Genomic DNA, 27768 nt, shown 5'->3' with positions numbered 1-27768 from the left:
TTATGGATTGGCATAGTCCATTGGACCATAAGGTTGAAACAGGTCAGCCCAAAACCCATTTTTGCGCCTAGGATTCCAACCCATGTCTTTGCAGAGTTGATCATTGTACCATATATCCAAAGCAGCAATGCATGACCGTTGATGATATTTACCAGATGAATTCTTCAAATACTTATCCCAATTTGAGATGTCCTTCTCCATATCTTCAATACTTGGTAATTTAACATTGCCATCAATAAGCTCCACTAGCCATTTGCATCGTATTTCAGATGTGAACAAGTTTGAGAAACTTTCAGAGAATCCAATTATTCCTAATTGTGGTATTCTTGGATGAATGCATTCTCTGTTAAAATTAATCACAAACGGTTAGAATGTTAATTATGTTCAATATATATTGGTTATTAATTGGCACGAATCATTATTTTTGCCCACCTGTAAAAGGCAGCTCTAGAATCTGGTGAAGCCGAAATGAAATTACCATAATCTTGTGACGTGAACAAGTTTTTAAGTTTCTGAATTCCTTTGAATCCAGTAGCTAATATGACAATATCCGTGTCTATGGGTTTATTCTCCCCATCGATAAGGATGCCATCTTTGTGAAAACTGAAACTAGGAGATTTTTTTAACAAAATACTTCCAGTTTCAACTCGGTTGAAAAAGCCATCCGGCAGCCTTGCGAGTAAGCACGAGCGCGCATCTTTTGAGAAGTTACATTCGGGTACCATGTTGAACTTGGCTAGTGGAAGCTTTATTTTGATGTAAGTTTCCACGAGTTTTGAAATCACCCATCCCTGTTATAAATGGTGGGTTGCTTAAAGTCTTAAATGTTTGATTACAAAACGCATAAAAATTGTATGATTACATAAATGATTAATCACTTTAGTACTTCAGTATTACAATTTTAAACTTAATGATACTTATCATATTGCCAATTTATGATCAACAATAAAGTGTTTCCAGGTCAGAATAGGTCAGCCTGACCTGTATCATGTAACTCATATGTTACCCTTTTTGACACATTAAAAAACTAGGAAGATCAAAGGCACTTACAAGAGGTGAAAGAAGTGTGGCCAGTAGACCAAGTAGAAAAGTTTGACCAGGCTTATGAACCAAAAGCTCAGAAAAGCGATTCAAGTATAAATATTGCAGCGGAATTCCCCATACACTGAAATCGTTTATCTTCCATCGATCTTTCCTGTAAACAACGGTACATGGATTCTCCGGTCCTAATATTCATCAAAAGGAAAGTATTTTTATTTTTAACAATATACTAATTTGCTAAGTTGCCCGCTACAGTATAACAGTACGCTCACTTTACTACTATACTGTAGCAGGTCTCATACATACATAGAACCTTCTTCTTCTGCTCCCCATTTCCTCCAATTCAGTCTACCAACCCTACCTATTATCTCTCTGCGTAAACCTTATATCTCCATCGTCACCATCGACTTTCACCATCAACTTTCACCATCGTCACAATCGGTAGCCAGAAAATCGACGGTTGTGACGGTTTTACCTGCTCCTTCCTCTCCTTACTGCATCCACCATCACCGCCGCATCCACCGTCACCGCCGCATCCACCGTCGTCACCAGCACTGCCGCATCCACCATCGTCACCAGCAACGGTCCATTTTTTCCCTTCCTTATCCTATCCCGAAGGTAAACATCGATTTTCATATATAAAGGTAATCAAAGGTTTTTCTATTTTTTAAATTAGGGTTTTAGTTTTCCATTGGCGTTTACATATATGTTCCTAATTTTTGGTTTTTAATGTTTGTGCGACTGTTCTTAAATTAGGGTTTTAAATTAGGACTCTTAAGGAAAGATTGTGATATTTTAAATTAGGGTTTTTTAATGTTTGTGCGACTGTTTTTTAAGGAAAGATAATGATATACTGAATTATGTAAAAAATTTCTAAATTAGTATTGTATTAGCATTTGTTATTCATGTTTCTTGAGTTTGAATTGTTCTTTGTATTATGTTTTGCTCTTTTTTGTATTATGTTTTACTGTTTCTATTAATAATATATCATTAGAGAACATTGTTCGACTCAATACAACTTGATGGATATTTCATGTCATAATGCCTTCTAAAAAAGACAAAATAAAGTCGTAATTTTTGTTTTGCTAACCAATGTTTCTGGTGTAAATGGCGATGGTTGTAAAAAAAATACTCCGTACATGTTAAGAAAGCATGTATTAGAAGTGATAGGTGTGACACTACATTTCGTGAGCAAAGTACGTCTGAATGTCTGTCCGAGTTTATGAATGCTTATGTTCCTGAGTCGTCATTTGTTTCAACTATGAATTATCTGTTTTTGTTTGGTCCTTCTGCTGCTACATGTGTGTTTTTTCAATTTACATTACATTCTGCATCATTTTCGTATTAGTGTTATACTTTTGTACGGATTAGTTTATATTTTCATATGGTGTTTTTTATTGTGTGTAGCTGCTGGTGGGTCGTTCCAGTGGTAGATATCGTCACTCCAATTTTGCAAATCCTTTATTGGTATCGTCTACGAATGAAGGTATATTGTGGATTGGTTCTTTGTGCCCTGAAAATATGATGAGATTAAGATATTGTAGCCCGCTTCTAGACAAATATATAAGCATAAAACAACTACCAACTTTTTAAAATAATATAATGATACAGGACATTGTTTCTTCATAACCAGGTTATTTTCAAGTACAGGATAATGTTGTACATGCAAAAATGAGTTATGATGACTAGGAATACTTTGAAGGAGTGCTGCAGCTGAATTCTGCATATATAATACAGACTATCATAATCTATATGTGACACACCACCAGTATCTGATTTCCCACATCACTACTTCAGGTTCATATCATACCATCAATTACAAGATCGATATCTAAGAGCTTCAGTCTTAACAGGTAACATACAATATTACTATCAGTCTGTTAAACATTGACACGATTCCCTACTAAAAAAGTGTTAAAGCAGATTATATAGGGTGCACTCAAAGTATTGAACCCTTGGACGTCTCCGGAAGCACACAAAAAAATCAATCAATAAGAAGATCCATTTACACTGTCAGTCTCAAGTAACAATCGTTGTTGAACTACCGAACTTTATTAAAGTATAACATAACATGCTAGAAATAACAGTACGTAACACACATTAACTACTATTTATATATTACTCCGTAATATAACACAGTGACAAAGTTGTGAAAATGGCACTGCAGAATGAGCAACCAGAGAAACTTTTCTAATCCAATGATCAGTATGTTTCTTTTAATGATTATTTTTATTATTATTTTTATGCAGTAACACGAAATTTTGGAGATGATATACTACCAGAGTTGACGATAAAGCTATGCTTATGGTTTTTTTACGCATTAGTCTCTTGAGTGAGTTTTGCTATTCAATTCGATGTTAATTTGGTTAGATCAAAAGTGTGATTTAGTACAAACATACATAATTTTTTTTTGTTAATTCTTGGTTTGAACTACTTAGTGCTAATGTTATATAAGTTATATGAAAATGATACATAGACGGTTATTTCGATGCATTTTTTGGTAGAACCTTTTCTCAAGTAACTCTTAAACTAAAATGTGCATTTTCGTATTGCTTTAGTTTTGTAATTTCGGTAAGTTTTTAAGTTAATAAAGTTCACACATTAAGAAGATAGTTGTAATTACAATTAGCGTGAGTGTTTTGCATTATTAGTGTTATTCTGAAAGTTATTCAATGTAACTGCATTTTAGTTGTTTTTTTCTGAGTAATTAGTACTTCGCATTATTTTAAAATATGTAGCTTGCAGATAGAATCAGGCCTTTTATCATGCCTTCAATGAAATTTGGCTATAGCTCTTTAGAGAGAGTTCCACTTGCTCAAAATTTGATCCAATGTCGCGCCCCAAATGATAATATTTTGATGAGTAGTATCCATGGTATGTATTCAGTTGTATATATGTGTATTCAATTGTATAGCATAAGAAATTTAAAGTATTAGTGAGACCTTTGCTATTGTGTGTTAGAGAATGATAATTTTCAAATTTTACTATGATGTTTTCAGCTATGAACGTGTCTACAATGGCAACAAAAGTGATGAGGGTACTGGAGTGCGTCTTTGAGGGTCTGACTGAGCAGGGTAATGGAGCACGTCTCTTGGGATTATTACCACAATATGTAATAATTTAAAATGTTAATTGTCAAGGTAAACATCAATTTATTTACTACTGTTGTAATACAAATTTCATTGAATTTGATATGTATGTATTTTAATGTATGTCAACTGGTTAAACTAATTTTCTTTTAGTCATGCTTTAAATGTCATCATTTTTTACTATCATATTCAACTACATGCAACAGTTGCACATTTTCTACAACCAACTGAAACATTTTCCTTCTACCTATGTACTCTAAACAACATTAGAATGTAATATACGCCACCGTAAAACAAAGCGTCTAACCATCTCAGCTCTGCCGCCGCAACGCGCGGCCGACCTAACGCTTGTAGATATACTAATTGGCGTAAATTTCTCACAATCCTATTGGCTACAAACCCTCTCTTTCATTGTTATACTGTTTCCTTCTTTCCCTTCTTTTTAAAACCTACATTGTAACATCCCGTTTTTCCCGTACGTGACTAAAGGTACATATTTAACCATTTGTACGTTATGATTCGGAAGCTTATGCGTAATTGTATAGATAAACGTATATATATAATTTATTGTGTGCTAGTTAACATGTGCGTATATAAGTGTACAAATGAGCTTGTGTAGTGTTAGGTCTCGTGAGACTTAGATGTGAGGCTTAGACGTGTATTGGGAACGAGAATGAAGGAATTAGTTGTGGAAACCTTGGAAATTTGACTAACTAGTCGAAGTGGCCAGACCCAGGCGTATGTCGCGCCGCGACAAACGGGTCCGCGCCGCGACCCATCAAGCGTTTCCATATCAGAACAGGACTTAAGCATGGTGAATTTTACTTTGATTCGTCGCGCCGCGACGTTTAGTGCCGCGCCGCGGCAGGCCTGCTGGCCAGGTCCCGGTTTTAGGTTAAATTAAGAGATTTTGAGGGGCAAAATGGTAAATGGACGTATAGATCAGATGGGTGCATTAAATTTGGTCCACTAGTTCATTTATTTCATTTTCCTTTTTCATTTTCTTTCAATTTCTCTCCCAAAACTCTAACACCCATTTGGATTCAAAGTGAGATTGAGAGAGGAAGGATTTAGGGTTGATCTTTGGAGCAAGTATTAAAGTTGTTCCTTGTGACTCTAGCTACGTGGTGATAGTCTCGGTAAGTTCTAACTCTAAGTTTCGAGTTTTAATTGATTATGGCTAGGGTTTTGGTTAATAGAAGCTTGTATGACCCATTTGGGAGTAAAATGGGTGAATTTGGGTTAGGTTGTTGTAATGAAACCCTAATGGCCATAATCTAGGGTTTTGGCCTTGTAATTGTGAGTTGAAAGTGTTAATGATATTAAAAGCATTAAACATTTGTTAAAATTAAAAGAGATGTCATTTGGGTTATGTTTGACTAGTTTGGATGTGAAAGTGTCAAAATGGGTCAAGAATGTACTAGTTGACCTAGTTTGGGTAAAATGGGTGTAAATTACCCTAGGTGGATGTCAATTGAGGCTAGTAGACTTTAATGCACTAATGTTGGTAACTAAAGTCGAGTCTTGGCCATTAAGAGGGCGGTTGTGATGTAGTTGGGTCATTTAATGCGAATTGAGTCATTAAATGCCCAAGTAATTGTAATGTGGTTAATTCCACTAGTTTATGTATTGAATTGGTACTTAATGTATTAGGTACTTGGCTTTGAGTTTGGAAGCGAATATTCATCATCCTTGTGTCAAGGTGAGTGGAATAATTATGCGTGAACGTATATAATGTATTTATTTGTGTGGTATGAATGTGGAAGTGTCGCGGTGTTCAAGACACCACATTTTAGGTAACGAATAGTATTGTCGCGGTGCTTAAGACACTACTCATTGTGTAATTGACTTGTGGAATTGTCGCGGTGTTTAAGACACCACAATGTCATGAGAGTGGAAGTGTCGCGGTGATCAAGACACCACTCATTGTATTGAATGAAGTGTGGATTCGTCGCGGTGTTTAAGACGCCACATTGTGTAAGGGTGAGTTAGTCGCGGTGTTTAAGACATCACCCGGGGGACTAGTGATTACGCGGTGTATAAGTAACACTAGTAGATGTTATGAACTCCAACGGACCTTCATGTACCGTTCTCTTGTATACTTGGTTAACCATGGTTGTGCGAATTGTACTTAGCATATTATATTGTGAACTATATGCTAATACTATTGCTAGCTTGATGTGGAACGTGGATAGTAGTTTATGCATGATGGATTTCATGTTGGTTGAGTTGCTAGCTTGTATGTGGTATTGTGTAAGTGTATGCAAGTAAGTAGGTTATATATGATCATGTATAATTATTGCATTCACTAAGCGTTAGCTTACCCCTCTCGTTGTTTATCTTTTTAGTTGCAGGCGAGGATAAAGGGAAGGGGATTGTCGGACACTAGATGTCCTTGATGATGTGCTTGTAGGAGCTTTTGGAAGTTGACCACCTTTTGGGTAGTTTAGTCCCAAACCATGCTCGTTGGGTCGTTTGGTTTATAAACTATCATTGTATTCGGTCAAACTTATATTTACTTAACTAATGCCTTTGTGCCCTTTTGTAAACATTGGTAATGGTTGTATGGTTTAATGGAACTTGTGATTTGGTCTACATATTTAATTGGCGCGTAAATGTGTATTATAAAAAAAAAAAAATTATCGTACGGAGTACGGGTTGGGTTGTTTCAAGTGGTATCAGAGCATGGTCTAAGGGATTTAGGCGACTTGAGATAGGTGCCTAGACTTAGACTTTTATGTGTATGCGCTTTTAGGCAGGACTTGTACGACTTCGGGTCGAATCGGGAATTGTAGTGCGTAGGTTTATATGAACTAACCATGCACTAATTGATTTGTGTTGTAGATGGAATCATCGAGCGAGACAGACGTTGTACTAGCAAGTTAATGCGACGTGCTCGCGTAGTAATGACTAGCTACCCTTACCACGGGTGCAAATCTTGTCAAACAAGCGATGTACGACGATTGTCGAGCGAGATGGGGTGGTATGGTGTATATATATATATGTGTCATGTCTCTGGGTTCGTTGTTTAATCTATTCCGTCTTATAGAATGAAGATGAGAAACGGGCATGATATCAACGGCGGAGGTACTAGTGAAGAAGTCGAGTTTACGGCCAAGGTTGAGGCCATTTTGAAAAGGCATCATGAGACTTTTCTCGAGGACGTTAAGAAGATGTTCCTAGATACGATTGACGAGCAATTAGTCAATGTGGTAAAGGAGCAAGTTAAGGCCGTTCTTCGCGAAGATAATGTGGGAAGACGGGACTTTTTCTATAAGAATTTCAAGGACTCTCAACCTCCCTCTTTTGATGGTGAAAGAGATCCTCTTAAGAGCGCCCGTTGGATCTCCGATATGGAGGGGGCCTTCCGTACTTGTGAATGTCCTCTCGATAAGAGGACAAAGTACGGGTGTAGTATGTTGAGGGGCGATGTCAAGTTGTGGTGGGACGCAAAGCTCCAAGTTTATGGTGAAGAGCAATGCATGGAATTTACTTGGGATGAATTCAAGTCCGAATTTTTCGAAGAATACCGAACTTCGGCCGATCTCACTAGGCTTAAGGACGAGCTACGTTCTTTGAGGCAAGGGTCAATGGATTTGAACACTCTCAAATCCGTGTTTTTGTCTAAGACTCAATTTTGCCCGGAGTATGTCGGGAATGATAAGATGTTAAAGGAAGATTTTTATCGGATCTTGAATGATAGTTATCAAGAGAAGATAAGTGTGAATGTGGTGAAAAGCTTTGATGAATTGTTTAACATGGCCAAGGGCTTCGAGGCGCTTGTGATGAGGAAGAATAGCCTTACCTTGGGCAAGAAAAAGCTTGAAGCTACTAGTCAATCTAATTTTTCTAGCAAGAAGTTTAAGAAAGGCTCCGAGAGTGTGGGGAGTGTGAAGAAAGGTGCTTCGGGGGATTTCCCCTATTCTTGTCATAATTGTGGGCGAAGGGGACATATGGCCCGTGATTGCACCAAACCATCCTCTACTACAAAATTCACTTGTTACAATTGTGGGAAAGAAGGACACAAGAAGACCGAGTGTCCCGAATTGGTTAATGATCATGTCAAGCGGTTAGAGAAGGCGGCGGGTACGGGCCGGGGTCGAAATTATTTGATGACTAATGATGAAGCTAAGCAATCGAACGAGGTTGTCTCAGGTACTTTCTTGGTTAACTCTAAACCGGCCAAGATATTATTTGATAGCGGTGCTAATTTGTCTTTTGTGTCGCCTCGATTTGTATCTAAGTTAAATAAACCGCTAGTTAAGTTGAGTCGTCCGGTTGAAGTCGAAATAGCGGATGGCAAGACGGCGCTAGTGGTTGATGTTTGTAAGAATTGTGATGTTGTGTTTGGTACCGAAACCTTTAAAATTGACCTCATTCCGATGACCTTGGGTGAGTTCGATATTGTTGTTGGTATGGATTGGCTCGATCGTTATAGAGCCGATATTGCATGCCATGATAAGTTCATTCGTGTTAGGACCCCAAGTGGGGGAGAGTTGATTATTATGGTAGACCCGGGGAAGATCGAAACGGTGAAAAGTTGGAGTCGACCGACTACGCCTACGGAAATCCGAAGTTTTCTCGGATTGGCCGGTTATTATCGTCGGTTTATTCAAGACTTTTCTAAGATTGCTTCTCCTTTGACGAAGTTGACGAGGAAGAATGTTAAATTTAATTGGGAAAATGAACAAGAAGTCGCCTTTCAATTGTTGAAAGAGAAGTTATGTCAAGCTCCGGTGTTGGTGTTACCGGAAGGGATTGAAGACATGGTGGTTTATTGTGATGCTTCGTTGAATGGACTCGGGTGTGTTCTGATGTAAAGAGGTAAAGTCATCGCTTATGCCTCTCGACAATTAAAAGAACACGAGACGAGGTACCCGACTCATGATTTAGAGATGGCGGCGGTTGTGCATGCGTTGAAAATTTGGCGCCATTACTTGTATGGTGTCAAGTGTACGATATATTCGGATCACAAGAATTTGAAACATCTCTTTACTCAACGAGATTTGAATTATCGTCAACGTAGGTGGATGGATGTAGTGAAAGATTATGATTGCGTGATACTTTATCATCCGGGTAAGGCGAACGTTGTTGCGGACGCCTTGAGTCGAAAGAGTACACATCCGGCGATAAAGGTGGGATCGTTACGTTTGATTATCACTAATGACTTTCTTGAAAAGATGGGTGAAGATCAAATAGAGGCTTATGTTCACAATAAGCACACGGAACGAATCGTTGGCCAATCGGAGTTCATTACAATGGGCTCGCGTGGCCTGTTGTCCTTTCAAGGAAGGGTGTGGGTACCCAAGATGGGGGATTACCGGCGAATGCTACTTGATGAAACACATAAGTCCAAGTATTCCATTCATCCGGGTGCAACGAAAATGTACTATGATTTGAAGAAAGATTATTGGTGGCCCGGCATGAAACGTGATGTGGTTAAGTATGTTGAACAATGCGTCACGTGCTTGCAAGTCAAAGCCGAACACCAAAAGCCTTACGGTAAGTTACAACCATTGGAAGTCCCGAAATGGAAATGGGAGCACATTACCATGGACTTTATTACCAAGTTACCGAAGACGGCGCGAACCCAATACGATACGATTTGGGTGATTGTTGATAGATTGACGAAGAGTGCCTTGTTTCTTCCCATTCGGGAAATGATATCATCGGAGACTTTAGCTAAGTTGTTTATAAAGGAGGTGATATCAAGACATGGGGTTCCGGTATCTATTGTTTCGGATCGAGATACTCGCTTTACATCTCGGTTTTGGAACAAGTTTCATGAAGATATGGGTACTCAATTGAAAATGAGCACGGCGTATCATCCTCAAACGGACGGTCAAACCGAGTGTACTAACCAAACGCTAGAGGATATGTTAAGGGCGTGTATTATTGATTTTGGTGGAAGTTGGGACGAGCACTTACCCTTGGTGGAATTCTCATACAATAATAGTTACCACACTAGTATTGGGATGCCACCATACGAGATGCTCTATGGGCGTAGATGTCGAACTCCCATTTGTTGGGGAGAAGTGGGTCAACGAGAAATCGGAAGTTCCGATTTGGTTTTGGAGACGAATAGTAAAATTGAAATGATTCGGGCTCGACTTAAAGCGGCGCAAGATAGACAAAAGTCTTATGCCGATAAAGGTAGAAGAACGATTGAGTTTCAAGAAGGTGATATGGTGATGCTTAAGGTTTCTCCATGGAAGGGTGTGATCGGTTTAGAAAGCGAGGAAAGTTAGCTCCTCGGTTTATTGGTCCTTTCAAGGTATTGGCACGTGTTGGTGAGGTTGCTTATCGATTAGAGTTACCCGAAGAACTTGCGAGAATTCATAATACGTTCCATGTTTCCCATCTTCGCAAGTGTCTTGTGGATGACTCGACTTGGGTGCCATTGGATGAGATTACTTTGAATAACAAGTTAGAGTATGCGGAAGAACCGGTTGCAATCCTTGATGAAAAGGTTAAGATGTTGCGGAACAAGGAAGTTAGAACCTTCAAAGTGCAATGGCGACATCGAAAGGGTTCCGAGTTTACATGGGAATCCGAAGAGTTTGCTTTGGTTTATCTTCCGGCTTGTCATGCGGCTTGGATCGCGAGGACGCGCTCCGATCTAAGTGGGGGAGAGTTGTAACATCCCGTTTTTCCCGTACGTGACTAAAGGTACATATTTAACCATTTGTACGTTATGATTCGGAAGCTTATGCGTAATTGTATAGATAAACGTATATATATAATTTATTGTGTGCTAGTTAACATGTGCGTATATAAGTGTACAAATGAGCTTGTGTAGTGTTAGGTCTCGTGAGACTTAGATGTGAGGCTTAGACGTGTATTGGGAACGAGAATGAAGGAATTAGTTGTGGAAACCTTGGAAATTTGACTAACTAGTCGAAGTGGCCAGACCCAGGCGTATGTCGCGCCGCGACAAACGGGTCCGCGCCGCGACCCATCAAGCGTTTCCAGATCAGAACAGGACTTAAGCATGGTGAATTTTACTTTGATTCGTCGCGCCGCGACGTTTAGTGCCGCGCCGCGGCAGGCCTGCTGGCCAGGTCCCGGTTTTAGGTTAAATTAAGAGATTTTGAGGGGCAAAATGGTAAATGGACGTATAGATCAGATGGGTGCATTAAATCTGGTCCACTAGTTCATTTATTTCATTTTCCTTTTTCATTTTCTTTCAATTTCTCTCCCAAAACTCTAACACCCATTTGGATTCAAAGTGAGATTGAGAGAGGAAGGATTTAGGGTTGATCTTTGGAGCAAGTATTAAAGTTGTTCCTTGTGACTCTAGCTACGTGGTGATAGTCTCGGTAAGTTCTAACTCTAAGTTTCGAGTTTTAATTGATTATGGCTAGGGTTTTGGTTAATAGAAGCTTGTATGACCCATTTGGGAGTAAAATGGGTGAATTTGGGTTAGGTTGTTGTAATGAAACCCTAATGGCCATAATCTAGGGTTTTGGCCTTGTAATTGTGAGTTGAAAGTGTTAATGATATTAAAAGCATTAAACATTTGTTAAAATTAAAAGAGATGTCATTTGGGTTATGTTTGACTAGTTTGGATGTGAAAGTGTCAAAATGGGTCAAGAATGTACTAGTTGACCTAGTTTGGGTAAAATGGGTGTAAATTACCCTAGGTGGATGTCAATTGAGGCTAGTAGACTTTAATGCACTAATGTTGGTAACTAAAGTCGAGTCTTGGCCATTAAGAGGGCGGTTGTGATGTAGTTGGGTCATTTAATGCGAATTGAGTCATTAAATGCCCAAGTAATTGTAATGTGGTTAATTCCACTAGTTTATGTATTGAATTGGTACTTAATGTATTAGGTACTTGGCTTTGAGTTTGGAAGCGAATATTCATCATCCTTGTGTCAAGGTGAGTGGAATAATTATGCGTGAACGTATATAATGTATTTATTTGTGTGGTATGAATGTGGAAGTGTCGCGGTGTTCAAGACACCACATTTTAGGTAACGAGTAGTATTGTCGCGGTGCTTAAGACACTACTCATTGTGTAATTGACTTGTGGAATTATCGCGGTGTTTAAGACACCACAATGTCATGAGAGTGGAAGTGTCGCGGTGATCAAGACACCACTCATTGTATTGAATGAAGTGTGGATTCGTCGCGGTGTTTAAGACGCCACATTGTGTAAGGGTGAGTTAGTCGCGGTGTTTAAGACATCACCCGGGGGACTAGTGATTACGCGGTGTATAAGTAACACTAGTGGATGTTATGAACTCCAACGGACCTTCATGTACCGTTCTCTTGTATACTTGGTTAACCATGGTTGTGCGAATTGTACTTAGCATATTATATTGTGAACTATATGCTAATACTATTGCTAGCTTGATGTGGAACGTGGATAGTAGTTTATGCATGATGGATTTCATGTTGGTTGAGTTGCTAGCTTGTATGTGGTATTGTGTAAGTGTATGCAAGTAAGTAGGTTATATATGATCATGTATAATTATTGCATTCACTAAGCGTTAGCTTACCCCTCTCGTTGTTTATCTTTTTAGTTGCAGGCGAGGATAAAGGGAAGGGGATTGTCGGACACTAGATGTCCTTGATGATGTGCTTGTAGGAGCTTTTGGAAGTTGACCACCTTTTGGGTAGTTTAGTCCCAAACCATGCTCGTTGGGTCGTTTGGTTTATAAACTATCATTGTATTCGGTCAAACTTATATTTACTTAACTAATGGCCTTTGTGCCCTTTTGTAAACATTGGTAATGGTTGTATGGTTTAATGGAACTTGTGATTTGGTCTACATATTTAATTGGCGCGTAAATGTGTATTATAAAAAAAAAAAATTATCGTACGGAGTACGGGTTGGGTTGTTTCGTACATCCATCCAAATCCAAATGCTGACAAAAATTCCCTTACCCTTTGTAATCTTCATTCCAGATTCTTCCATTTTCCTTTACCTCTTCTCTTCTACCACCATTTCAGTCAATCTTCAACCCTATCTCTCTAATTATCTTTGCACTAAAAATATTAGTCCCGGTCCGTCAATGACTTATGCTTCCTGAATTGATTCATGACTATGAATTTTAGGGTTTCTGTTCTTCTTTCTGCTAGGAATCGGAATGGAACGCCTGGAATCAACTTATATAGGTCATGTTCCAACTCTCTTTCTTTGTTGTTTGAGGGTTTGTTCTAACTCAAGATTAAGGCTTCTATCGTGTTCTGTTACTATTGTGAAAGCAATTTTCCCCCCAACATATAAATTGATTTTTGTTCATCAAATTGTTCTTAATATAACTTTCCCTTAGACTTATATACATACATTTGTTTTGTCCCATGACTGATTTGGACTTTGGTTTGCACCCTTAAAAAGTACCTTCAAAAGTGTGCAGGAACTAATATGGCTTCTTATAAGCTTTGTTTAGTGTTGTTTGCTATTAGTGACAGTTAATTGAATTTTGTTCCTTAAATGGAATGTACTTACAGTTGTACCGATTGATCCGAGTTTGGAAGTGTTGAATTAGGAAATTTTTTAGGGTTTATAATGGGGCTTTTGAGCATCATTTGGAAGATCAGGTGGAAATAAAAAGAAATGCGCATTCTTATTGTAAGACCCGATTATTTATAGTGTACATAAGTGTATATAAGTGTAATGTACGGTACTTGAAACGGGGTTCTGTTGCGGGTATTTAAAATACAAAAGGAGCTGAACTGGCAGGGTTGCGCGCCGCGCGGCTTTGTGGCGCGCCGCGCCAACTGTCTGTGACAGATCCCTTTCTCTTTTTAAATTAGATATTTTGGGGGTATTTTGGTAAATTCACATCAAGGCCGAGTTTAATGCTTGGTTCAGTAGTTTGGGAGCTCATTTACTCCCTTGTTCACCAACCTTATCACCTCCCAATTTATTTTAGTGAGAGAGTGAGTTTTAGAGAGGGAAAGCTCACTTTGAAGAGGAAGAAGAGGGTTTCTTGCTAAAGCCCAAGTTCTAAAGTTGTTCATCTCGTCAATTGCTACATTTTGATAGTTGTGGTATGCCTTAACTTTCAATTCTTGTTTTGTTTTCGTGTATGGGTTAGGGTTTGTGTTGAAGATGAACACTAAGACCCATTTGTAGGTAAATTGGGTGTTCTTGGGTAAATTGGGTCATGTAGACTCAATTATGTGTAAGCTAGGGTTTTAAAGGTATTAATTGTTGTTATGAAACCCTAATTGGCTAATAATTTGCTAGAACACCTTAGGGAAGTGTAAATGGGTGTGATTTGGGTATAAATGACCCAAAATGGGTGTATTGACTTTTATTGAGTCAAACGGGTCAAAATGGACCAAGATTGGTTAACGTTAGTGTTTTGTGTTAAAATCTAGTGATTTAAAGTGTATGAAGGCCTTGAGTGCCAAGAGTTAGGGTTTTTGGTAAGAATGACCCAAATTAGGGTTAAGTGTCAAAATGGGTCAAGATGACCTAGGATGATGTGTGTTATGAGTTTAGGCCAAGTCGATTGATTGATTATATGCTTGTGAAATAGGTACGTTACCTCGGAATTCAAGCTTGGTTTAGTAATCACCGACGGCATAAGGTGAGTGGAATAATTATGCGTATGTGTATATAATGTATTTATTTGTGTTGCATGAATGTGGCATTGTCGCGTTGTTTAAGACACCACATTGTAAAGAAGTGGATGTCGCGTTGTTAAGACACCACATGGTATAGAAGTGGATGTCGCGTTGTTTAAGACACCACAATGTATTGGGGTGGATGTCGCGTTGCTTAAGACACCACCCATCGTATTGAATGGCATGTGGAATCGTCGCGTTGTTTAAGACGCCACATTGGAAAGGGTGAGTGAGTCGCGTTGTTTAAGACATCACCCGGGGGATTAGTGACTACGCGTTGGTTAAGTAGCACTAACGGATGTTATGAACTCCAACGGGCTCTTAAGCACCGTTTCCCTTGTTCGAATTGGTTAACCAAGGTTATGTGATTTATGTATTGAAAGTATTTAATCATGAAATATATGCTATTGTATTACTAGCTATTGTGGTATTGCGGTTATTGGTATATGCTTAGTATTGTAGCATGCTTGATGAATTGTTAAACTCGAATATGATGTCGTGTAAGTGATGCGAGTAAGTAGATTATATATGTATATGTATAATTATCTTGCTCACTAAGCTTTGCTTACCCTCTCGTTGTTTACCTTTTTATAGGTTCGTGTGTGGACAAGGGTAAGGGCATTACCTTGGATTGAGTTTCCCGCTTCGATGATTAGGAAGCACTTTTGGTTTTGGCTTGGAGTTTGACCGAGACTTGGGTAGTTTAACCCCAAACACCATGCTCGTTGTGTCGTTTGGCAATTAAACTTTTGTGGTCGAAACTCTAATTTGTATTAAACATTGTATTTTAAACTTAGTGGCGTTTTGGGCACGTGTGGGCCCCACTTTGTAAAACTCGCTCAAACCTTAGTTATGTGCTAGTTTTACATATATGAATGTATGGTTAAAAGCGTTTTGGCTAAAAATGTCGAGAACTAGTCAAACATTTTCGTTAAATAGACTTCCGGGGACAGCGGGCTGTCCAGGTGGTTTGGCGCGCCGCGCGGCCACCTGGCGCGCCGCGCAGATGGCCTGCACCAGATTTTTTTTTTTTTGTTTGCAATTTCGTCGTGTTTGGTCGGTTACGGTTTGGGTTGTTACAAGTGGTATCAGAGCATGGTCTAAGGGATTTAGGTGACTTGAGATAGGCGCCTAGACTTAGACTTTTGTGTGCGTATTGTGCGGGACTTGTAGGACTTTGGGTCGGACCGGGTCTTGGTTAGTACATAGGTTTATGTGAACTAATCATGCATTATTGGTTGTGTTGTATAGTAATCATCGAGCGAAATGGACATTGTACTAGCGCGTTAGCGCGACGTGCTCGCGTAGTAATGATTAGCTACCCTTACTACGGGTGCAAATCGTGTCAAACAAGCGATGTACGATGATCGTCGAGCGAGATGAGTATTGTAATGTCTTTCGTTTCGTTATTTAATCTATTCCGTTTTATAGAATGAGGACGCGAAACGGACACGACACCGAACTTGATAATGGGGGCACGAGCGAGGACCCCGAGTTCACGGCCAAGGTTGAGGCCATCTTTGAACGCCAAAAGGCGGAGTTTCGCGAGGATGTTAAGAAGATGTTTTTAGAGACGATTGACGAACAAGTCGTCACTTTGGTTAAGGAGCAAATTAAGATTGCTCTTCAAGAAGAAAATGGGGGAAGGCGTGACTTTTTCTTCAAGAACTTTAGGGATGCTCAACCTCCTACTTTTGAGGGCGATCGGGACCCACTCAAGAGTGCCCGATTCATCTCCGATATGGAGGGGGCCTTCCGTACTTGTGAGTGTCCACCCGACAAGAAGACTAGGTATGGTTGTAGCATGTTAAGGGGTGACGCGAAATTGTGGTGGGATGCTAAGATCCAACTCTATGGTGAAGAACAATGTATGGACTTCACTTGGGAGGAATTTAAAGCGGAGTTCTTCGATGAGTACCGAACTTCGGCCGATCTTACAAGGCTTAAGGACGAGTTACGCACCTTAAGGCAAGGGTCGATGGACTTGAACACTCTCAAATCCGTGTTCTTGTCCAAGACGCAATTTTGCCCGGAGTATGTCGGGAATGATAAAATGTTGAAAGAAGATTTCTATCGAACCTTGAATGACAGTTATCAAGAAAAGATTAGCGTAAATGTGGTGAAGAGCTTCGATGAGTTGTTTAATATGGCGAAAGGGTTTGAAGCGATTGTGTTGAGGAAGAGAAAGTACGAAGGTTCGAGTCACTCAAATTTTTCAAGCAAGAAGTCAAATTTTTCAAGGAAGGGTGCAACCGAGAGTGTCGGAAGTGTCAAGAAGAGTGCGCCGGGAGAGTTTCGTTATACTTGCCATAATTGTGGGCGAAAGGGACATATGGCCCGTGATTGCACCAATCCCTCTACTACACCCAAGTTTACTTGTTTCAATTGCGGTAAAGAAGGGCACAAACGGCCCGAGTGTCCCGAGTTGCGTAATGATAATGCTAAGCGGATAGAGAAGGCGGCGGGTACGGCTAGGGGTCGTAACTACTTGATGTCTAATGAAGAAGCTAAACAATCCAATGAAGTCGTTTCAGGTACTTTCATGGTTAATTCTAATCCGGCTCGGATACTTTTTGATAGTGGTGCTAATTTGTCTTTCGTATCTCCAAGATTTGTGCCTAAGTTAAATAAACCGCTAGTAAAGTTGAGTCGTCCGGTAGAAGTTGAAATAGCGGATGGCAAGACGGCGCTAGTGGTTGATGTGTGTAAAAATTGCAATGTTGTGTTTGGCGCCGAAAGTTTCGAAATTGATCTTATTCCGATGACTTTGGGTGATTTTGATGTTGTCGTTGGTATGGATTGGCTCGATCGTTATAGAGCCGATATTGCATGCCACGACAAGTTTATTCGTGTAAAGACACCAAGTGGGGGAGAGATGATTATTCATGGTGACAAACGAAGGAGATCGGTGCCGATATGCACTTTTGCTCGGACACGACGTCACGTTGTTACCGGTGGTATGGCTTTCCTTGCTCATGTTGTCGACACTCGTAATGAGCCACCACCAATTCGTGAAATTCCGGTAGTTAATGAGTTTGAAGATGTCTTTCCGGATGAGTTACCGGGTGTCCCGGCAGAAAGACAAGTCGAATTTCGCATTGAGTTGGTTCCGGGGGCTACCCCCATTGCTAAAACTCCTTATCGTTTAGCACCAACGGAGATGCAAGAGTTATTGAATCAAATTCAAGAATTGCTCGAGAAGGGTTTTATCCGACCGAGTGCTTCTCCATGGGGCGCTCCGGTCTTATTTGTGAAGAAGAAAGACGGTAGTATGCGTATGTGCATTGATTACCGTGAGTTGAATAAAGTGACGATCAAGAATCGTTATCCACTACCTAGGATCGACGATTTGTTTGATCAACTTCAAGGCGCAACGTATTTCTCTAAGATCGACCTACGGTCCGGCTATCACCAAATGCGGGTCCGTGAGGAAGATATTGAGAAAACGGCTTTCCGAACGCGTTACGGGCATTATGAATTTGTAGTTATGCCCTTCGGTCTTACGAATGCACCGGCGGCATTCATGGATCTTATGAACCGGGTGTGCCAACCTATGTTGGACAAGTCGGTTATTGTATTCATTGACGACATACTAGTCTACTCGAAAAGTATGCACGAACATGAACGTCACTTACGTGAAGTTTTGAAGACGCTAAGAAAAGAGAAGTTGTATGCAAAGTTCTCTAAATGTGAATTTTGGCTAAGGGAGGTTCAATTCCTTGGTCACATTGTGAACAAAAGCGGTATCCAAGTGGATCCGGGGAAGATTGAGACGGTGAAGAGTTGGGGACGACCGACTACGCCCACGGAGATCCGAAGTTTTCTCGGATTGGCCGGTTATTATCGTCGGTTTATCCAAGACTTTTCTAAGATTGCTTCTCCATTAACAAAGTTGACGAGGAAGAGTGCTAAGTTCAATTGGGAAAACGAGCAAGAAATTGCTTTTCAATTATTGAAAGAGAAGTTGTGTCAAGCTCCGGTGTTAGTGTTACCGGAAGGTGTCGAAGACATGGTGGTTTATTGTGATGCTTCCTTAAATGGGCTCGGGTGCGTTCTTATGCAAAGGGGTAAAGTCATTGCTTATGCCTCTCGACAATTAAAGGAACACGAAACGAGGTACCCGACTCATGATCTTGAAATGGCGGAGGTTGTGCATGCGTTGAAAATTTGGCGCCACTACTTGTATGGTGTCAAGTGTACGATATATTCGGATCATAAGAATTTGAAACACCTTTTTACTCAAAGGGATTTGAATTATCGTCAACGTAGATGGATGGATGTGGTGAAAGATTATGATTGTGAGATACTTTACCATCCGGGTAAGGCGAATGTGGTCGCGGATGCGTTAAGTCGAAAGACTCAACATCCGGCGATACGTATAGCATCGTTACGTTTGATTATCACTAATGACTTTCTTGAAAATATGGGTGAAGACCAAATAGAGGCTTATGTTCACGATAAGCACGCGGAACGAATTGTGGGCCAATCGGAGTTCATTACAATGGGCCCGCGAGGTTTATTGTCGTTTCAAGGAAGGGTGTGGGTGCCTAAGACGGGTGATTACCGACGGGTGCTACTCGATGAAGCACATAAGTCGAAATATTCCATTCATCCGGGCGCGACGAAAATGTATCATGACTTGAAGAAAGATTATTGGTGGCCGGGCATGAAACGCGATGTTGTAAAATACGTTGAACGATGTGTTACTTGTTTGCAAGTTAAAGCCGAACATCAAAAGCCGTATGGTAAGTTGCAACCGTTAGAGATCCCGAAATGGAAATGGGAGCACATTACCATGGACTTCATCACTAAATTACCTAAGACGGCGAGAACTCAATATGATTCGATTTGGGTTATAGTGGATCGGTTGACGAAAAGTGCTTTGTTTCTTCCCATTAAAGAAGCAATATCGTCGGAGGCCTTGGCTAAGTTGTTTATCAAGGAAGTGGTCTCGCGACATGGCGTTCCTATATCTATTATTTCGGATCGAGATACCCGTTTTACATCTCGATTTTGGGAAAAGTTTCACGAAGATATGGGTACACAATTAAAGTTGAGCACGGCGTATCATCCTCAAACGGACGGTCAAACCGAACGTACGAACCAAACTTTGGAAGATATGTTACGGGCGTGCATTATCGATTTCGGTGGTAGTTGGGACGAGCATTTACCCTTGGTGGAATTCTCGTACAATAATAGTTTTCATACTAGTATCGGGATGCCACCTTACGAGATGCTTTATGGCCGAAGGTGTCGAACTCCCATTTGTTGGGGAGAAGTGGGTCAAAGAGAAATCGGAAGTACCGATTTGGTTTTAGAGACGAATAACAAGATTGATATTATTCGGGAGCATTTGAAGAAGGCTCAAGATAGGCAAAAGTCGTATGCCGATAAACGTAGACGAACGATCGAATTCCAAGAGGGCGACATGGTTATGCTTAAGGTCTCGCCATGGAAGGGTATTATTCGATTTCGAAAACGGGGAAAGTTAGGTCCTCGGTTTATTGGACCGTTTAAAGTCTTAGCTCGTGTTGGTGAAGTTGCATATCGATTGGAATTGCCCGAAGAGCTTGCGGGGATCCATAACACGTTTCATGTTTCTCACCTCCGTAAGTGCCTTGCGGATGATTCTTCATGGATGCCTTTAGATGAAATTGAGCTAAACAATAAGTTGGAGTATGTTGAAGAGCCAATTGCAATACTTGATGAAAAGGTCAAGAGGTTGAGGCATAAGGAGGTTAGGACTTTTAAAGTTCAATGGCGGCGGAATAAGGGTTCCGAGTTCACTTGGGAACCTGAAGAGTTTGTGTTGGTTTATCTTCCCGCTTGTCATGCGGCATGGATTGCGAGGTCGCAATCCGAATAAGTGGGGAAGAGTTGTAAGACCCGATTATTTATAGTGTACATAAGTGTATATAAGTGTAATGTACGGTACTTGAAACGGGGTTCTGTTGCGGGTATTTAAAATACAAAAGGAGCTGAACTGGCAGGGTTGCGCGCCGCGCGGCTTTGTGGCGCGCCGCGCCAACTGTCTGTGACAGATCCCTTTCTCTTTTTAAATTAGATATTTTGGGGGTATTTTGGTAAATTCACATCAAGGCCGAGTTTAATGCTTGGTTCAGTAGTTTGGGAGCTCATTTACTCCCTTGTTCACCAACCTTATCACCTCCCAATTTATTTTAGTGAGAGAGTGAGTTTTAGAGAGGGAAAGCTCACTTTGAAGAGGAAGAAGAGGGTTTCTTGCTAAAGCCCAAGTTCTAAAGTTGTTCATCTCGTCAATTGCTACATTTTGATAGTTGTGGTATGCCTTAACTTTCAATTCTTGTTTTGTTTTCGTGTATGGGTTAGGGTTTGTGTTGAAGATGAACACTAAGACCCATTTGTAGGTAAATTGGGTGTTCTTGGGTAAATTGGGTCATGTAAACTCAATTATGTGTAAGCTAGGGTTTTAAAGGTATTAATTGTTGTTATGAAACCCTAATTGGCTAATAATTTACTAGAACACCTTAGGGAAGTGTAAATGGGTGTGATTTGGGTATAAATGACCCAAAATGGGTGTATTGACTTTTATTGAGTCAAACGGGTCAAAATGGACCAAGATTGGTTAACGTTAGTGTTTTGTGTTAAAATCTAGTGATTTAAAGTGTATGAAGGCCTTGAGTGCCAAGAGTTAGGGTTTTTGGTAAGAATGACCCAAATTAGGGTTAAGTGTCAAAATGGGTCAAGATGACCTAGGATGATGTGTGTTATGAGTTTAGGCCAAGTCGATTGATTGATTATATGCTTGTGAAATAGGTACGTTACCTCGGAATTCAAGCTTGGTTTAGTAATCACCGACGGCATAAGGTGAGTGGAATAATTATGCGTATGTGTATATAATGTATTTATTTGTGTTGCATGAATGTGGCATTGTCGCGTTGTTTAAGACACCACATTGTAAAGAAGTGGATGTCGCGTTGTTAAGACACCACATGGTATAGAAGTGGATGTCGCGTTGTTTAAGACACCACAATGTATTGGGGTGGATGTCGCGTTGCTTAAGACACCACCCATCGTATTGAATGGCATGTGGAATCGTCGCGTTGTTTAAGACGCCACATTGGAAAGGGTGAGTGAGTCGCGTTGTTTAAGACATCACCCGGGGGATTAGTGACTACGCGTTGGTTAAGTAGCACTAACGGATGTTATGAACTCCAACGGGCTCTTAAGCACCGTTTCCCTTGTTCGAATTGGTTAACCAAGGTTATGTGATTTATGTATTGAAAGTATTTAATCATGAAATATATGCTATTGTATTACTAGCTATTGTGGTATTGCGGTTATTGGTATATGCTTAGTATTGTAGCATGCTTGATGAATTGTTAAACTCGAATATGATGTCGTGTAAGTGATGCGAGTAAGTAGATTATATATGTATATGTATAATTATCTTGCTCACTAAGCTTTGCTTACCCTCTCGTTGTTTACCTTTTTATAGGTTCGTGTGTGGACAAGGGTAAGGGCATTACCTTGGATTGAGTTTCCCGCTTCGATGATTAGGAAGCACTTTTGGTTTTGGCTTGGAGTTTGACCGAGACTTGGGTAGTTTAACCCCAAACACCATGCTCGTTGTGTCGTTTGGCAATTAAACTTTTGTGGTCGAAACTCTAATTTGTATTAAACATTGTATTTTAAACTTAGTGGCGTTTTGGGCACGTGTGGGCCCCACTTTGTAAAACTCGCTCAAACCTTAGTTATGTGCTAGTTTTACATATATGAATGTATGGTTAAAAGCGTTTTGGCTAAAAATGTCGAGAACTAGTCAAACATTTTCGTTAAATAGACTTCCGGGGACAGCGGGCTGTCCAGGTGGTTTGGCGCGCCGCGCGGCCACTTGGCGCGCCGCGCAGATGGCCTGCACCAGAAATTTTTTTTTTTTGTTTGCAATTTCGTCGTGTTTGGTCGGTTACGGTTTGGGTTGTTACACTTATGGTGTATATAGATATAGATATATATAGATATACATATGTGATGGTTTGTATTGATAAATTTGTTATCGTTTTAATGCTTGATTATGAACAGGGGACTCAATAATACAGAAAGATCATAGGTGTACTAAAACTCAAGGGTGAGGATACTAATGTAATCAGCTCTAGACTGGGCTTCAACATCAAAATCATGATTTATAATAGGTATTTTTTCCCTTTATGCTGCATACAAATAACATTTTCTACATAGTATGTTTTTAAGATATTGATAACTTTTTCTTGATATTTAATGTTGTTCAAGATATCACAATTATGCATGTTATGCAGTGCCATATTTTATACATGGAAGCGTAATGGTGTTTTATTCTTGAAGAAATGGTAACTTATTGTGATATCAGATGGAAGCGAAATGGTGTTCTATTCTTGAAGAAATGGTGGGTTAATGATCTATTTCCTGAATTTCGAGTTTCACCTGATCATTTTAGGAAATTTTCTTTTAATTATATGATGTTACTTAATAGATATGTTTGTATTTTGACAAAAGAAGAACATGATGCTCCTCTTTCTCCTGCAATGGATAATTAGTTGAAGGTTAGTTCATCAACATATAATTAAAGCTCATACGGAGGCTTACAATGCCCCCATCGATCTCTATAAGCTCAAGGTTACTTATGGCACGCTCACAAATAGGTAAGCAAGGTACTAACGTAAACACCTTTCAAAATTCTTCAAATTATAGAATTCGGGTTCTAGGAGGAGTGTTTAAAATATCATTACTTTGCTCATATTTGGTTACCGGTCGTAAAATGGGTGGGTCAGGCAGGGCCTAAGCAGATAATCTTCACGAGTGGAGAGATGGTTGACTTGAATCCGATTGCTTTTTATCCACATAATTAATTTAATATTTCAGTGAATAAATTGATTAAGAAAGTTCTATCATTAAATATATTCATTGAGTGACTTTACCTACATATAGTATGTTTATTTTATGTAAACTGTTTGATCGATTGCAGATACTTCATCATTTGTATCAACCCACTTATTGGTGTGTACAATCCTCTGGAGCTGATTGCAATTCATGTCCAAAAACCGCAGCGAAGCGCGGGCTACCAACCTAGTTTAAATTAAATTTAGAAATAATAAAATTACAACTGAATCATATTTGTGAGCTTTAATATAAATTCTTTATATGACACCTCTCATAAAAAGACCTAATGTATTTCATTTTTTATATAACCTTTTCAAAAATTAACTACTCCGGTTCATAGAAACCAATTTTACTTGTTAGGGGATTGAATTTTGAATTTAATAAATAATAAATAAATAAAATAAAAAAAGAGGGAATAATAAGACAAGTAGAAAATGAAAATTGAGTAATCAATATGAATCTTTAACATTTAATATTAACTTTCTACATTAAATGTAATCTTTAAATAATTGATTGACGATTGACGATTGACGATATGATGAATTATCCATATGATGAATTAGATTCCTTAACAACAATTTCAAATAATGTAGACATTAAAGTGTACTAATCTGAAAATATTATTAAATTAAATTTATAAAACAAATTTACCATTAAATCGAATTAATGAACTTTATTTTAATTTATTTTATGACAATTTAGATAAAGTATCGTCATTTCTATTTAGATAGGCAATTTTGACATCGAATTTTTTCATTTGTCACCTACACATCCGTTAGTAAGAAACTTCTCGCATCCATCGCGCAAAGCGTACTCGAAATATTTTAAGTTAACTGCTTGACCCGCACCTAGTGTGAAAGATAGCAGAAGAACAACCTTGGAGATTCAAATGAGAACATTCTCATTTTAAGTTTTAGCTAGAAGGATTATCAACCACATGTGTAATTATATTATATTATATTATATTATATTATATTATACTTATATTCTAAATGACATAGGAGAAATGAATAGTATTCAGGGGTATTTTCGACTTTTTGTTCTTTTTTTTCCTTCTCAAATTCAACCACAAACACCCCACACTTTATTCAAAAAATCAAATCCACCCCCAAACAGGGGGGTAAAGTTTCAATTAACCATTCTCATAAAAAATCTTAAACAAACTCCACCCAAATATTCAACGGGTTATATCTTCGCACTCGCAACGAGTTAAATCTTTCCGCCACCATCGTTAAACTCGAAATAATTTTAGGAACACAATGTCACTAGCTATACGCAAAACGAACGCTTTTTAAAAAACGATAAATATTTGGGTACTTTTCGTACACGTTAATTCTCCGTTAAAATTTAAAAGTCGACAACTCCATAGCGAAATGCGGAGATGCACATATATTTTTAATTTTAAATAACATTTAAATCTTTCACGGGTTATACCTTTTAGTTCGACTCGAGTTGCGCTTCAACGACATCATCGTTAGCCACAAAATTTTTTTACAAACTAAACGCAATAAAATACATTAAAAATCGAACCCCCGGCGCGAAGCGAGGGTTCGAACACTAGTTAAGAATTAAAAAGTAAATAAATTGGATAATTATTCAAACAATTAATCCGTTCAAACTTGTAACTGTCCTACACCTACGTTCATTTTCAATCATCTTTTGCATTTCAATTAATAAAATTAGTTCTTGAATGTCTGCATTATATTCTTAAACTTAATGTGTCTGCAACTTATCTATACACCTACAAATCCGACATCACTTTATGTCAGATAACGGAATTTTTTTTTAAATAGTAATATTTTTTAATATGTTTACAAAACTAGAAATTTGGAAAAAATCTTTACAAAACTAGTAAAACCGGAGTTTCAAACTCCGGTTTGGGCCAAACCGGTGTTCCAAAGTTCGATTTCTATCTACTTTGTCCACATGGCATAGTGACATGGCAAACCGGACTTTGAAACACCGGTTTGCCACGTGGCAATTTTTTTTTTTTTTTTTTTTTTTTTTTTTTTTAGGATTCTGGAATGAGCTCGTTTAGTTTTTTAGAAATATTTTTTTACTGTAATTGTTAATAATTGATATTCATCCCTTAAAAGAATTAGCTTATTAATTAAGGAGTAATAACTATCTGAACTTTCACTTCTCAAACTACATTAAAAAAAGTTTCAAATTAGCTTATTAATAATTGATATTCATCCCTTAAATCTAGCAAAAATAATTAAACTTTTTTCTAAAAAAATAAATGAGCTCATCCCAGAATTTCAAAAAAAAAAAAAAAAAAAAATACACGTGGCAAACCGGTGTTTCAAAGTCCGGTTTGCCATGTCACTCTGCCATGTGGACAAAGTAGAGAGAAACCGGACTTTGGAACACCGATTTGGCCAAACCGGAGTTTGAAACTCCGGTTTTACTAGTTTTGTAAAGTTTTTTTCAAAATTTCTAGTTTTGTAAACATATTAAAAAATATTACTATTTCAAAAAAAAATTCTCAGATAACGATCCAATTATTTTCTAATGTTTTATTTGAGATGAGATACATCGCACTGAATTCCTTAGTTTTATATATTTCTGTAGATTAGAATAAAATAATTCACAAAGACTACGCTTAACCGATTATAACATTTAGTTGTCTGAACTCGATAGCAAAGAATGTCGATGACATTTGTAGTCGGATGCCTCGACATTACCTGGATGCATGCGTGTATATGTATGTTAGATTGTAAACTTACGCATCCTTGTATAATCAAATTTTATTCTCTGTGTATGCATCACAGATTCTTGTATGTAATCATATTATATTCTTTGTAGCATCCTTGATCTTGTTTATGTAATCGTACACTAATCTTTGTTTTGTATGTATATGCATCGGTTAATTTAGTTTCTACAAGAATGAATAAAATATAGGATGCCATATTCAAATAAAGTCAAAAAAATGCGAGGGATACATGTGATATTTATAGATTACGTTTGAAATAAGTTTAAGTGCCTGAATATATGGAGAGGAAATGAAATACCATTGTGTTGATTTTAACAGTTATTTAAATATGAAATTATATAACTAACCGTTTACAGATGAGCACTCCATTGCTATATCAAGCCCTTGTTTTTGGAACCCCACAACAACTACTTTCTTCCCTTCAACAAAGTCTTCAGCTTTTTCGTGATCCATAGCAGAGTATTCCATTGAATGAATCACATCCCCTTTAAATATTTCAGGTCCCGTCCCTGGATAAAATTCGGGTATGTTTGGAACATCTTTAAACCTTCCCACACACAATATCACAAAATCTGCATCAAACACCTGTTTTACATAAATGTGTCAGGATCGGAATTGATTTATAGTATTACATAATAACAATAATATGTGCAAAAATATAACACACAGTAACAAAATGTGCGACAATACGTCTACTAGATATTTATAACAATTTTTTGATAGTTTTTTTAATATAAGATTACGTAATATTAAAATAAATCTTTCATGCTTAGAAGGCCTAAATTGTGATCACTGATCAGTATGTTCTCAATCTAACATACCTTGGTTGATGGAGGTTGACTTTGACCGTTTTGAACTGTGACTTTCCATTTGCCTTGAAGAAAGGTACCCTTGATTCCGTTCCAACTTGACCACATGGAATTTGACGAGCCTTGGTAGTCAATTTCCTTGACTACAGACTGAAATTGAATATGTTTAAACAAGTCAAAATGATTGGCATAGGAGTGGATATATTCTAACACTTGTTTTTGGGTTGGATAATCTTCAGTCACTGAACTAGGCCATGGAAAGTCCATAAATTGATACATTCCTTTGAATGTTTGTAGCCTAGTGGTTCTTATGGTTTTAGCCCATACCCCACCAATATCGCCCGAAGACTCGAAAATGACAGGATTCAAGCCTTTAGATAGACGATACTTGCATGCTACAAGACCACTTATTCCAGCTCCAATGATAACTACTTGTTTCTGATCCATGGAATCGAGATTCAAGTTTTCTGATCAACACTTGTTGGTTGATGATATTTAGTATTATCAATTCACTATTGACCTCTACTCTCTTGAGATGATATAAGCATGATGAATAAGAAGTTAAATAGGAAGGAAATAACCATCGAACTATTGTTTGAGTGGTAAAAAGCTTCAGTTCTAGGCTTGTATCTTT

At 38.6% G+C, this 27768-nt stretch overlaps 1 protein-coding gene and 1 long non-coding RNA gene across 4 annotated transcripts; one reads left to right on the top strand and one right to left on the bottom strand.

Moving 5' to 3' along the window:
- On the bottom strand, positions 1–27581 carry LOC139869716 (probable flavin-containing monooxygenase 1). Its single transcript, XM_071857783.1, has 5 exons — positions 27147–27581; positions 26673–26910; positions 1051–1226; positions 433–791; positions 1–343 (listed from the first exon to the last, which is right to left on the bottom strand). The coding sequence occupies exons 1-5, from the start codon at positions 27579–27581 to the stop codon at positions 1–3; spliced, it is 1551 nt and encodes a 516-aa protein (XP_071713884.1).
- LOC139869695 (uncharacterized) lies at positions 1316–23549 on the top strand. Of its 3 annotated transcripts, none has more exons than XR_011766294.1 (10): positions 1316–1659; positions 2449–2527; positions 2675–2894; positions 2965–3053; positions 3291–3373; positions 3787–3915; positions 4041–4181; positions 22776–22885; positions 23009–23115; positions 23226–23549. It is a non-coding gene; the product is annotated as an uncharacterized lncRNA (long non-coding RNA). The 3 variants fall into 3 exon arrangements; XR_011766282.1 differs by having other exon boundaries at positions 3780–3915; XR_011766288.1 differs by lacking the exons at positions 22776–22885; positions 23009–23115; positions 23226–23549 and adding an exon at positions 6479–6629 and having other exon boundaries at positions 3780–3915.
- Positions 27582–27768: the final 187 nt, after the last annotated feature.

This window comes from Rutidosis leptorrhynchoides, chromosome 1 (genome assembly GCF_046630445.1).
Source record: "Rutidosis leptorrhynchoides isolate AG116_Rl617_1_P2 chromosome 1, CSIRO_AGI_Rlap_v1, whole genome shotgun sequence".
In the NCBI taxonomy this organism is placed as follows: Eukaryota; Viridiplantae; Streptophyta; class Magnoliopsida; order Asterales; family Asteraceae; genus Rutidosis; species Rutidosis leptorrhynchoides.
Note: the sequence above shows the minus strand (reverse complement) of the source record. Positions and strands in the feature narration are given on the sequence as shown.